The sequence below is a fragment of the Solanum lycopersicum genome, chromosome 12 (assembly GCF_036512215.1).
Source record: "Solanum lycopersicum chromosome 12, SLM_r2.1".
Taxonomy (NCBI): domain Eukaryota; kingdom Viridiplantae; phylum Streptophyta; class Magnoliopsida; order Solanales; family Solanaceae; genus Solanum; species Solanum lycopersicum.
In genome coordinates, this window is record NC_090811.1 from 66,831,641 (window position 1) to 66,845,139 (window position 13,499).

Genomic DNA, 13,499 nt, shown 5'->3' on the forward strand with positions numbered 1-13,499 from the left:
CAAATTGGATTTATAAAAGGGAGACTCTCTATCCTCTTAATCTTTAGAGTAAACATTATATATAAAATACTTAAACCATTGCAACTTCCAAGATAAGACAAGGAATGTTGAAAGGACATAAAGCTCAACTAACCCTGGCCATCTAGGTCACCAATCTTCTTTTTTACGGACAATCATTTCTTAAAACTCGATAATAGTGTGTTTCTACCATCAATGAGACATGTTTTATTGCAATATTTTCCACAAATAGATAGAAAACAACCATTCATTTGTTAGGATTCAAGACAACTCAGTGTTATGTGTAAATAAAACTAGAAGTTTGTGTAAACTAAGCCAGTACTACTACTTAATCGTTACATTGCTCTCTCAGGCTGTATATATATAACAGCACTCGAAGGAAGAAGCACGACGTGATTCACAAAATTACCAAGATTCAAACTCCAAAGACAAATCTGGCCTAAACGAACTGGCAAGTAAATCGCCATCCTTTGAAGCAACAAAGCGGCAGGTTTATTGTCAACTGTCAAGTAATTGAACTGTATATCGTGATCTAGAGATTAGGGAATTGAAGGTAAATTCTGCTTGGGTTTGACATGATTGAACGTTTGTTCCAAACAGTTTGAATCCATGATGCCTGAAAACAGTCAACCAAGTTTGGTGTCATACTAATTGTTATTAAAATCTGCCATAATTCACAGTAGGAAGCAACTTCAAGACAAAGGAAAATAGGGACACGAAATGAAATCTGTAAAGAAGCAAAAAGTAAAAACAACTTAAAGGGAATAGGTGTGTCTCACTTGGTGAAATGAGCTTACCCACCTTACACATACAGGCGGAAGTTCGAATTTTCTATTTGTTTGCCCTTCGCCCCATTCCCTTCCCACTAAAAAAATTTTGAAAACTATACAACAAAATTTCATCTTTTAATGCAGAAGAGATTGAAGAGTAACTACACAGCCACTTCTGCTGTTGTTTATCGATCTCGTTCAGCCTCTACGAAGTACGACAAACTTGTAAAATGAAAGAAAAATTTGAAGCAAAGTATCATCTGCATCCTCTCTATTCAGGTATAGACACTAAGGGAACGTTTTGAAAGAGGTATAATAATACATGTATTAGCCTTGGTATTATTTAATCCCTTGCTTGGTAGTGTTTCCATCTTATGTGTTAGTTATACACCCTATTCAGTACAATTCACATAGTTAACCATGGAATCAATAATATGGGGTACTATTCCAATTCTATATACACCAAATTCATTTAATACAACAAACCAAACAGTTGATTAAAACTGATGTCGGCATAACTAATACCATGTATGACCAACATTACTAATATACCCTATTTAGTACTATTCTTATACACCTACCAAACAACCCCTTAATGTTTACTTCAATTTTTTAAAAAAAGAAACACAATTTTATCAATGTCCTTGAAAAGAATTGCAACATAAATAAAGCATGGCAAATGACAAATATCATGGATTTATCACTCATTCACCTCGTCCTTTATTAAGAACTCCTCCAAAGAAAACCAACTTCACAGAGAAAAATGCCTCCAAACTACTGATGTTTAATCCAGCCAACAGACACGTACCTTCCAGCTGTTTCCAAAACAATCGAGCCTGATTTATTTTTCGAAACAGAGATATGGGTATCACAATCTTTAAACTATTAAGGAGGCACTATAGAACAAACCACAGAAATGCCAAACCAAAAGACAGATACTCCCTCTCTGTCCCAATTTATGTGGCGGTGTTTGACGAGGAATAGAGTCTAAGAAAGAAAGACCAACTTTTCAAACTAGTGGTATAAATAAACCAGAGACAATTGACCGACTATAAATTGTCTCATTAAATGTCAAATAAAAAGTTAAAAATTATTTTTTTCTTAAATAAGGAAGTATGGTATTCTTTTTAACATACTAAAAACAAAAGTATGTCACATAAAATGGATAGGAGGAGTAGTTTCGATACTTTATGGTGTGTACTTCATCTGTGTAGAAAACAAATGATGCCATGCATCCATAATAATCTAAAAAGCCACAACATTTTCATTCAATTATTGTATAGAAAGACTGTACACCATGAGTCCAGGATAGTCGTAAAGCTAACAGTTGAGCTGCTCAGAGAGGACATATTACTCAACATCTCCAATCTTCACGATATACATAAACTGATAAAAGGAACTATTTTTACTACAGCATGACTATTTTGTGTAACATTCAGCAACTGAATATTGTTTGTTTCTAGCTAAGTTGCACAGAACAGGAAATTCAACCATCAATTTCTCTTCATCCAACCATCTATTATTCCAGAAACAGGTTCTTCTACCCGTTCCAATTTTCAATTCGTGAATCCCTGAAATTCAGGCCGTAAATTACTTATCTGCTACCAAATACTAGTTCTTGAAGGCACATCAGGTGATTGTCCCCGTTAATTTTAACTATCGGTGTGAAGGGGACAAAAATGCTTAGTTTAGATAATTTTTCAGAAGTTCTTATATGCATAAAGGTATATTTATAGGATGACTTTATATCTATGGACTCTCAAACCAAAGGTACCAGTAATATCATTTTCTAGTGATTTTCATGCGGGGGTTATTTTGTGGGATAATGGGTAAAACATGAGTCATTTTATTGGTATAAAACAAACAAAAGTGATTTCACTAAGCTATTTCTGTATCTTGGATGACCATCTAAGAACTTAAACTCTTAATGCATCGCATGGGAGGTCACCGACTAAACCACTCTACAGTATAAAACACTGGTTTTCTTTTCTTTTCTTTTCTTCACTTCCCTTTGGTAAGGCCTGCTCAATTAGTCTCCATAGTAGCTATTATAAGCCAAAAATCCTACGCCTATGACCTTTACATGTTGTTTCTGAAGACAGCCACTTTGTTTTAACGCCCCACGTAAAGATCAAGTCCATTGATCAAACAATAAATCGACTTAGGCTCGATCACTAAGCGAGCTGGTAATATGATGAAATCATCTATTATTTGTCCCAGAGGATATCCAAGTGTTGTTAAATGCTCAAGCAAGCTTAGTTAAAGCTAGGTTGTAGCCTGCTTTGTGTAATTCTAAGACATCAAACAAAAAAAAAGATCATCTTTTTCAATTCTGCAGCATTCATCCTATTTCATTTCAAAATATCACATCTACAAATAATTGAAAACTCATATATTGCTTAATTCATTAACACTAAGCAGAAAATGGCAGGAATAACTCACACAGAACAACACAATCTTACTTTTCAACAGTCTTCACCGAAGAGGCGACGAAGACGGGAAGCAAAGAGACCAGTAGGCTCAGCAGCAGCTTCAGCAAGCAAACTTTGCCTAATATGATCCATTCGCCGAACAAGTCCTTGTTGTTCTTCCTCAAGCGCAGCATTATCCTCCATTAGATTATGAATACGATACTTTTGCCCAAGCGATCTTAAACTCAATAGAAGTATTCCTGTCATGGCGAAAAACTGTATGAAACTGTCTTTTCTCTTCATTGCGTTTGCAAAGAAGCTTAATGACTTATTAGGGTTCTGGAAACCGCCGGAAGCGACCGATCTCGGTGGTGGAATAGAGGAAGCCATTACGATTCCCGAAGACGCCGGGAATAATGTCGCCGGAAAAATAGTCGCCGGCGGGCAAATGATCTCTTAGGAATTGCAGCAGTCTAGTGACACTTTTCTTTTGGAGTTCATCTATTTAGTGTGATTTGTACTTTGTCCTTTTTTTCTAAAATTGTTATTTTTTCAAAATAATGAAAAATTGTTTTATTTTTTTAAAATAAAATTTATTTTTTTCTATTTTACGCTTAGTAAAAATAATTTATTCTCGAACCTAATGATATTAATCAATTGTTTTATTCTCAAGCCTAATAATAAAATTTTAATCTATGTAACTATTATGATACTATTTTACTTTGTAATTTATAATTTAACAGAAATATAATCATAAAATTTTTTTGTTGACAATTAATATCATTTGTATAATAAAAAAGCAATAAATAATTATAAGAATTGCAAAAAATTAGATAAATAAAAACCATTGAAAAATCTATTTATAAAATATTTAAAATTCAAACTTATTTTGTTATAAAAAGAAAATCGAGTCAAACAGAATTGTATATATATTTAATAAAATGTTTACTAGAAATCTGTTTAATTTTTTTTTCCCATAAAAATATTGGCTAGTGATCTATTTAATTTTTTTTGACTAATTAGGAGTCAATTAATTCATATTTAATTTTATTATTATTACAGTGATTTGGTTAAAATAGTGTGTCCTTTTTAGGACATGAATTATCATTTTTTCTTTTGGGGACTCTCATTTCATCACTCTCTCTTTCTTCTTCTAACCCCCCACCCCCCTTTCTCCCCCCACCCCCACACCACCGGAGGCATAAACCCTAACTCTACTCCGATGGCTTTAGCCGGCGGCTATGCAAATTCTAAGTTAATCCAAAACGACGCTGCCGTGGCGCCACCAAAACCTTTGTCATCTTCTGTAATCGAACGATATAAGTCGGCGTTGAAGGAGAGGGAAATAGAAATTAGGGCTTCTATGCAGGGAGGTGATGATGATGTTATCGTGTTGCCTCCGTCTATGAATGAGATTGTTAGGCTTTATGAAATGTTGTTGTCGGAACTGGCTTTTAATTCTAAGCCTATCATTACTGACCTTACCATCATTGCTGGCGAACAGAGAGAACATGGTGAAGGCATTGCTCATGCGATTTGTAATCGGATTTTAGAGGTATTGTTTTACAGTGTTCTGTTTTCTTAGGGTTTATGGAATGCTGCTTACAAACAAAGTTAATCCTAGCCGTTTCAATTCCCATTTTTCAATCTGATTATCTTAAAGAAGTGGTTTCTTTTGTTCTGATGTAAAAATGGTATTGCCTTTGCTTTTTCTACGTGGAATTCTATCATTTTGAAGTGTATTGAAGTTTCAGGATGAACTGTATTGTTTAAGGAGTGTTGATTCTTGTGCATTGTGTTGATTACTGTAGTGGTGAATTGTTAATCTTGTAACTGTTAAAATTTTTTGTGGAAATGCTGTTTTTTTAGTTTGGTTTATTGCATTGTCGGGGGTATTCTCTTATAGGTATCAAAAGTTGAATGCTACATTTTAAGTCCAAGTATTCTGTGAATTCTGGTATGAAAATGTGGCATTTTATGGTATGGGAGTCCTTGGCAATAAGCAATTGAAATGAACTTAGATGCTTTAAGCTAATCTCCATGACAAACACGTGTGTAACTGAATGAAGCAGTTCCAAAGTCTGGGATCTTATACTTATCATGATTCAGCTGTTCTTGCAGAATTTTATGTTGTAAGGAGCTTGTGAAAACTCTTACACTCATTTCTTCTGAATCTGAAATGTAAAGTTAGAAGAAGTATACTGTGAGCGACTGACACTCAAAATTATAGATTATATCGGGCATGGACAAATATGGATTCAAATTAGCGAGTTAAAGTAATACATTCATAATATTCCAGTCCTCTTGATTTGGTCTCCTTAAATTGTTTCATCTTTTTATTTTTCTTTGTTTGGGCTGCTGGTGGCTAAGTTTGGTGTGGTAGTTTGTGGTTGAGTAATAGTGTTGGATTCATCATCTCCATATGTGCTTTTAGATGAAGTTAAAGATTAGGGTGTTTCTCCTTCTAAAACAATAGAATGATGAAAGGTGCTTCCATATCCAATAGTCAAGCGTCATGTGGTTGATGTTACAATGCGAACGGAATATACTTACTTTTATGATTAGTATTGCTGTAACACAAATTACCCTTTGAAGCTTACTGATTCTTAGAAACTGGGCAGCAGATGTAGAAAAGTTTGTAGTCGTGCTCCTTTTGCTTGATCAATTTCTTCCCTGTGTAAATGAACAGAATACTTGTATAATAGATGGTGGGGAAGTTTGTCCTTTGTTTGCTGTGGTGCATAGATTTGATATATTCTTACATAGAAGAGTTCAAGAGAAATATATCATGGAAGAGTAGTTTGGTTACAGTTGATGCTTTTTCAATAGGTGAGTTGTATGAAGAAAAAGGAATTCCTGGGATTGCATGCAGCATGCCAAGTGTTATTCCTCTTAGAATGAACTGAAAAGAACTAAAGAAATATTCAAAACTTTATGAGATATAGAGAAAATCATCATGGAACTACTCCCCTACTTAGTTTGAAATTATCTAGTTTACAGTGGCTTGAGTTTTATAAGGATTATGGCTGAAAAGATAGCCATCTCTTTATTCGTTTTGATAATTATTTTGTTCACAGGGGTTTGTTGTTTTAAGGATTACTGTTGAAGTGTTTTCGGTCACGCATCGCCTGTGACATAAGCAGGATAAAACAGATGAGGCGCTGCCAAGTATAGCTAAAAACCACTTGATAGTGAAACTATTGATCACTTGTAGTAACTGTTTAGGTTAAGCTAAATCTGACCAATACTTATTCAGATTTTTATGCTTACAAGTAGAGTCTCGGTCTTTCTTATTTTTTTATTTGTCAGGGGAACTGGTAATCTTTTGTTCTTAGCATGCCATTTTGATGTATTTATTACCCATATTTTTCTGCATTCTCATATTATTCTCTTTTTTTAGGTCCCAGTTGAGCAGAAACTACCTGCATTATACCTTCTGGATAGTGTTGTAAAAAATATTGGCAAGGACTACATCAAGCATTTCTCTGCCCATTTACCTGAGGTGAGTAGTTTTATATGGTATTTGCATGACTGCTATGATGTTATACCACTTTATATGATTTTCTTTCTCTTTTCCAAGGTTTTCTGTGAGGCATATAGGCAAGTGCACCCTAGCATGCATCCTGCAATGCGCCACCTCTTTGGGACATGGTCAACTGTGTTCCCAGCACCTGTTCTCCAGAAAATTGAAACTCGTCTTCAGTTTTCACAGCCGGGGGTCCAACAATCTTCTGGCTTGACTTCGTCAAGAGCATCTGAATCACCGCGACCAGCTCATGGCATTCATGTAAATCCAAAATATTTGGAAGCAAGGCGTCAGCTTGGGCACTCCACTATTGATTCAGTAAGCTTTTAGTGAATCCCCATTCTCCCCTTGACATCTATTCCCTTCTCAAGTTTTTTGTTTTCTAAATCATCTCTATTTGCAGATTGATTTATGTTTTCTGTGCTGTATTAAGTATTTATTTTGATTTATCATCTGTTACCCCTTGGTTCTCATATCCACACCTAATATTCGAAATCGTTGAATTAAACGTTAGGATTTGGCCAAATTTATGAAAAAGTCTTCAGCAAAGATATTGTGCTAATTAATATAATCTGAAATGTTTTTTTCTTGGACAAGGTAAGCATGTTATATATTCAAAAGCCGAATAACTTAGCACTAAGGTAGTGCACATAACTGGAAACTTCTGTACAAAAACAAGTTGAATCAGGGGCTCTCTAACACTGAGGATCTAATTAGTGTAGGCATGAGACAATTTTGGTCTAAGTTTTTTGTTATGTGAATTTTTTTCTATTAATTTATGCCTTTTAAGCTTCCTTTGGTTCCATTGGAGTTGCTTATTCCAATGGGAGGAGAAAAAGTTTACCACCAACAAATTCTAGGGCTTAAGACTGAAAATTACCATTTTTTTAAAAAAAAGTTACTTTTGAAGTGTCAAATTGAGGCAGAAATGTCATTCAAGGAGACTAAGTTTAAAATTAGGTAAAAGGCTTTAATCAAGGCATAACAGAAGTTTAAAGCCTTCTGCATACAACTTTACTTGTAGTACAGGTAAGACACATCGTTGACACACATCATCGACATTGTTGTGTCTTATGGTTGGATCTTCTATAGGTAGTTGTGATAGACATAATTGAACCACTTGATTGAAGTTCTTCTTTTCATCTCATTTTTCATTCATTTACTGGCACTTTATGTAGGTTTTTGAGAATTTGGTCCTTTGGAAGTACCTGGGCCTGTAATTAAAGTAATTTTATTGGGAGATAGATAGGGGGGTAGTGTAGAACAATTTGATTGAGGATGCCCTGTTGACATTCCTCATTAGATATCAAATGTGGTTAGATCTTTTTTGTTCCAGATACAGATGATCCCTAGACATGTATTTTTGAAGTTAGAACTGTTCGAGCAACTTGGCTTAGTATATTTTCAAGGAGTCACCCTACAGAATCGTAGTCTAGTTATCAATCCACATGTTTTTTTTTTCTTTCATGCAAACTAGATGAATGGGGTAGAATGAAATAGCATTTAATAAATCTGCTGACTCCGGTTACTTCTGTATTCTTACTAGTTTGGTAGGTATAAGGGTATTATTTTTGAAGTAAACGTGATAGGCTTCATAGTTGAGTTACACCGACCGACTTGCTTTATTGTACTTATTAATATGTTTCCGCTTAGATGCTAAACACGTGAAAGAGTTTTAAACTGCAAAAAGGGATGATGAGTAGAATTTCTTAGAGTGAGGTTTGACTGTTGCAGGTAAGAGCTGAAAATTCTACAGGTCATATATCTTCAGATCTGGAAGCCAAGCAAGTTCTGTCTACATCTTCAAAGAATGCGAGATCATCCTCTCCTTATAGAGTGGGGCCTCCGAGGTCATTGTCACCCACCCTCAACGAGTTTGCCTTGGATAATCCTGCCATAGGACTCAGAGAAAGGGCCTCACCGTCTCATACTGCACTTGACTATGGGTTTAGCAGAGTAAGAGGTAGAGATGTTGAGAGGAGTGAGTGGCAGAGAATTTTGCCTGATGGGGCCAATCAGCAACCAGACGTTCCTCCTAAATATCGCATAAACAAGGGAATTGATCTTCAAGGACCTAGAGCTTTGATTGATGCTTATGGAATTGATGAAAGGGAAAAAGTAGCCCATCTGAGGCAGCAAAAGACTGGGAATGCCACTATTAATGGCTTAGGCAATGGGTTAGCAGTTAAGACATGGCAAAATACCGAAGAGGAAGAGTTTAACTGGGAAGATATGAGTCCAACTTTAGCAGATCAGAGCCCGTTTAATGATTTGTCAGCATCTCTTCGCCATCCTCAGAGTATCAGGATGAGACCTTGTGTTGATTCACAACATGCTGGGCCATTGGTGGCTGATCCTAGAAGGAACTGGGCTAATCGAGGGCAATATTCTTTAGTTCATGATTCTTCCGTGGATGATGTTCACTCGGTTAGTATTGATGTACTATCGCATGCAATTATTTTCCTTTAGTATTTTGCTGACTAATGTTATGCAACTTAGTTTTTTGCTTATTAATGGTATTCAAACTTTTTTATGTCTCTGATATCTCTAACTTGTTTGGAGCAATAACAATTAGCCTTAGCAGCATATGTTGTAATCTTATCTTCAGCTGATTGTTCAGATTGGAATTCTATATCTGCTTCCCATTGGCTAAAACAAACGTAATTGGAGCCAGTGACTTTATTTGGTTGTATTTGTTATTATCTGAGTTATTTGACGGATGTGGACCAAACTCGTACTTTTATTTGGCGATCAAGATAGCATCATAATGCACCATGAGTTAATTCATTTGCTCTTTGTCTTGTATAAGGAGGCATCTTTTTTTTTTATTTTATCACTTGAGAGATATTTTTTTTCATATTGAAATTATGTCAGTTCTTTTGGCAGTCTGGTCGAGGGGCGAGAAATAAAATTACTGGATATTGCGATGAGACATCTCTGATTTCAGGTTCACATTATCTTCAAAAGCTTCCAGAAAATGTGCCACAGTTGCCTCTAAGACATTTAAAGGGTGAAGGAAGTGGAATCTCATCAGTGACCGGTGAATCAAAGCACCCTTTGATTGGCAATTTGGCTGCTGATGGACATACTTGGAGGCCACCATATGTTCCGCCAAGAATGAATCCTACTTTTGACTCTTCAGTTCAGGATGTTCGGGTGGTTACTGGACGGGGCCCTGGTGTACCATGGCCTCCCCAAAATGTGCATACTCCCCATTCTTTGACTTCAAAACCTGTTGTTCTGCCTCATAATCACGTCAGAAGTCCTTATGAAGTAAATAATGCAAGCAATTCAGTTGTCAATCATACTTTGGACAGGCCAGTTCTTCCTGAGCAACATATTGATAATTTGAAGAGCAGCTCACATATCAAGTTTCCACAATTTCCTAGTCAACACCCCACATCATTTTCTACAAGTCATCAAAATTCTGAACAAATGGCTTCAGCAGAACCTCAGCTATTGCTTTCTCAGCGTATTCATCAGACTATGCCTCCAAGTGCCTCACTTCCAGCCTCAAACCATTTGCTACCACCAACTTATAGATACCCTCTACCGGGTCCTGGTTCTTCTATAGGTCCTCACTTCCCCCGTCCAGTTTCAGGTCCACAAGTGTCTATGCCATTGGTTAATGTCCCAAATACGTCATCACAGTTTTCCTCAGGAGCTTTACCACCTTTTCCCAGAGGCCCACTTCCTATGCCATCTAAATTCATGCCAGCATCCCAAAATCCAGGTCAGGTTACTCCTAACCCTCCAGCAGCAGGCTTTTCAAGCTTGATTAACTCACTCATGGCACAAGGTTTGATTTCATTGACAAATCAAGCTCCCGCTCAGGTACTTATTCTATGTCAAGCTTTCTCTACTGTCAATTTTCTTTTGAAGATTTTTCTCAGCCATTTGTTACAATTTTTAGGATCCTGTGGGCCTTGATTTTAATCCGGATCTTCTGAAGGTTCGTCACGATTCTGCAGTAACTGCTTTATATGCTGATCTTCCAAGACAGTGCACAACTTGTGGCCTACGATTTAAATGCCAAGAGGCTCACAGTAGTCATATGGATTGGCATGTAACCAAGAATCGAGTATCGAAAAATCGCAAGCAGAAGTCTTCTCGTAAGTGGTTTGTAAGCGTCAACATGTGGCTTAGTGGTACAGAGGCGTTGGGATCTGATGCAGTTCCTGGATTTCTACCGACTGAGCAAGTTGTCGAAACGAAGGATGATGAAGAATTGGCCGTCCCAGCTGACGATGAGCAGAATGCTTGTGCACTGTGTGGAGAGCCTTTTGATGATTTTTACAGCGATGAGACTGAAGAATGGATGTATAGGGGGGCTGTCTACATGAATGCACCAAGTGGGTCAACAGTTGGAATGGAAAGGTCTCAGTTGGGTCCAATTATTCATGCGAAATGCAGATCTGAATCTAGTGCTCCACATGAGGACTCCAGAAAAGTGGATGAGGTGGGCCCTCTCTTTTCCTTTTTATTAGGTTAGATTATTTGATTGCATTTTAAATATTAGTGTGTTAGTTATTGCTGAATATCATGACCTGTTGGTGATACACATGATGCCAAATGGCAATATGGACCCGTGACTGTAGTATAACTCTTAGTGGTGAAACACCTACAATGGAATTTAATCAGTAGTCTATTTTTCCCTGTAGTCGTATTCCTAGCAACTTTTGGGTGGTTGAGGACGTGAGATTGGCCATAGCTCGAAGCTCGAATATCTATAGTTTGTTTTTGAAGTTGTTCGGTACTTTGGGGGTTTGTTTGGTGGGGTGTATAAGAGAAGTGTTGGATGGGGTGTATTAGTTGTGCTGAATTCATTTCTTATGCATCGTTCGATTTGGTGTATTAAATAAATATAACATGCATTGCATATTTCGAAAAAAAATCATTTGTTTTCAAAGATACCCTCCACAAATAAAGTGGAAAGAATGTGGAGAAGGTTTTGAGGGAAACCGTGTCTTTACCCATGCTAATGCATTCTTTACACCCCCCTGCGTTTTTCATGCATGCATACTTTTTCTAATGCATGCTCTATTCTTGCATTAGTTATTATACATAGGCTGAATAAGTGCACCAAACAAGGTATTAGTACATGCATTATTTTTTCTAATGCATCCTACCAAACGACCCCTTAATGACAATGCATACTTTTCTGAATACAATAATTCAAAAATGCAACTAAATTTACCTGCCAAATTCGAGTGCCTGATTGTGTATAATTAGGTGCAAGTTGAGGAGACTCAAGAATTGCCACTCTTTAGAGTCTCTAGTGTTCAATGATTATCATAAATTACTGTCTATTTGTAATCTCAAAACTGTTTAAAGTTTGAGATTTTTTTACTATTTACTTTTCCCAGATGCGGGGAATGTGCTTGTTGATCCAGGGTTGCTGTTTATGGTTTTTAATTTTTTTTAATGTTTGGAATTTGTCTTTTCTCTAGGGTCCAGAAGATGAAAGTCAAAGGAAACGAATGCGGAGTTAGCTTCATTAAATCAGCTTCTAGGTGCATTGTAACTTTATCTTGAGATTCCTCCATGATAGCATTTGAGCTTTAGATTATTTCTAGGTACCATGCCAGAATCATGTACATGTACAGGAGTTGTAACATCAAAGCTTCTTGTCAGGAAAGGTTTCATACAGTCTCTATTTTCGTTTCCATTTCGGATCTTCTTTCATCTGTTTTCTTTTCGTGTTCACCTTTTTGAGAGGCGCACTACCAGCCAGGTGCTTTTCGTATCCTTGGAGTGTTAAAACATTTGTGGGTTTAATCCATTTTTTTCTCCTTTCACATAGAGGTTTCTGCAGGAGGATATGCAGGGAACGCTTCGTTGATCTTCTTCAACCTCGTGCTCTGTCAGGACAGAATAAATCTACTGTAGGTGCAATTAGAATATCCTTCTGGTCTTATGAGATGTAAAAATATGAAAATTTTCCGTCTAAAATTCACTAGGCGATCTTCAAGCTGTTTCGATATGATATCTACTGCTTCTCTGTGTTGAATTACTCATCTGCTTCAGTGAAACATGTTGGCATTTGTTATGTGCTTGAGACAGAGAAGTCTAATACTAGTTCTTCTTTTTTAAACAGTTAATACTATGCTTCTGTTGGGGATCTTTATGCAAATATCTGTTTACTTTTCTTCGTCAGTATCGATAGATTATACATTAATCATATATATACATTTGCTGTCTGTTTTATGTTTATGCAGTTGAGTGGGCAGCTATTTCAGATTAATTCTTCTATATAAACAATTTACAACTGTAGTATTCGAATCACATATTGTAGGGTCCATTTGAGAGTGACGATGTTTTTCATATCTTTTCATGAGCACTTCACTACATCAAATAATAAAATAAAGGAAGGTTATATTTTCGTTTATATAGTATAAAACATATTCATATGGTCGAAAAGGAAAAATGTCTTCCGTCTTAAATTATTTGTTGTGATCTTTTATGCATGCCGCTTAATAAACATTGATTAAAAGAGTTTTTAAAACTTATTTATCCTTCATTAGTATTTGAACACACAGCAATTATAATATCATATTAGAGTTTGTAGTCTTCAAAAACAATTACTAACTAATTAGACAACTATTGATTTTTCCTTATCTGTTTATTAGAATGAAGTATTTCTTTGAGAATGTTACGAGCGGTTTGACTTAGAAGCAAGCAAAAGGAAATTGAAAGGATAAAGTATTTCTACGTTATGTAATTTCCTAATTCTGGTAAAATGACTTTTAGATATTAAATTAGGTGCAAAATATG

The 13,499-nt window shown here is 36.1% G+C and overlaps 1 protein-coding gene and 1 long non-coding RNA gene across 8 annotated transcripts; one reads left to right on the top strand and one right to left on the bottom strand.

Moving 5' to 3' along the window:
* Window positions 1–201: 201 nt before the first annotated feature.
* LOC101252568 (uncharacterized) lies at window positions 202–3,728 on the bottom strand. The gene is made up of 2 exons (XR_002026256.3): window positions 3,251–3,728; window positions 202–634 (listed from the first exon to the last, which is right to left on the bottom strand). It is a non-coding gene; the product is annotated as an uncharacterized lncRNA (long non-coding RNA).
* A 553-nt stretch (window positions 3,729–4,281) lies between these two features.
* LOC101252266 (polyadenylation and cleavage factor homolog 4) lies at window positions 4,282–12,873 on the top strand. 7 transcript variants are annotated; one of them, XR_011213348.1, is made up of 9 exons: window positions 4,285–4,754; window positions 6,600–6,701; window positions 6,780–7,043; window positions 8,460–9,152; window positions 9,612–10,559; window positions 10,639–11,184; window positions 12,176–12,238; window positions 12,302–12,459; window positions 12,541–12,873. XR_011213348.1 is itself a non-coding variant. In XM_019211565.3 (8 exons), exons 1-7 carry the CDS (start codon window positions 4,296–4,298, stop codon window positions 12,215–12,217), a joined length of 3,066 nt encoding a protein of 1,021 aa, XP_019067110.2. In that variant the 5' UTR covers window positions 4,285–4,295; the 3' UTR covers window positions 12,218–12,238; window positions 12,302–12,873. The 7 variants fall into 7 exon arrangements, 4 of the variants coding, with proteins under 4 accessions (XP_004253131.2, XP_019067110.2, XP_069148660.1 ...); XR_002026436.3 differs by having other exon boundaries at window positions 9,600–10,559; window positions 12,176–12,459; XR_011213346.1 differs by having other exon boundaries at window positions 12,176–12,459.
* The last annotated feature ends 626 nt before the right edge of the window (window positions 12,874–13,499 follow it).

Excerpts from the sequence above, each read along its gene's own strand:
- LOC101252266 (XM_019211564.3), top strand. The coding sequence starts at position 4,296 with ATGAATTATCATTTTTTCTTTTGGGGACTCTCATTTCATCACTCTCTC. Across the intron at positions 6,702-6,779 it reads TCTCTGCCCATTTACCTGAG|GTTTTCTGTGAGGCATATAG; the intron begins GTGAGTAGTTTT and ends CTCTTTTCCAAG. Across the intron at positions 10,560-10,638 it reads CAAATCAAGCTCCCGCTCAG|GATCCTGTGGGCCTTGATTT; the intron begins GTACTTATTCTA and ends TACAATTTTTAG.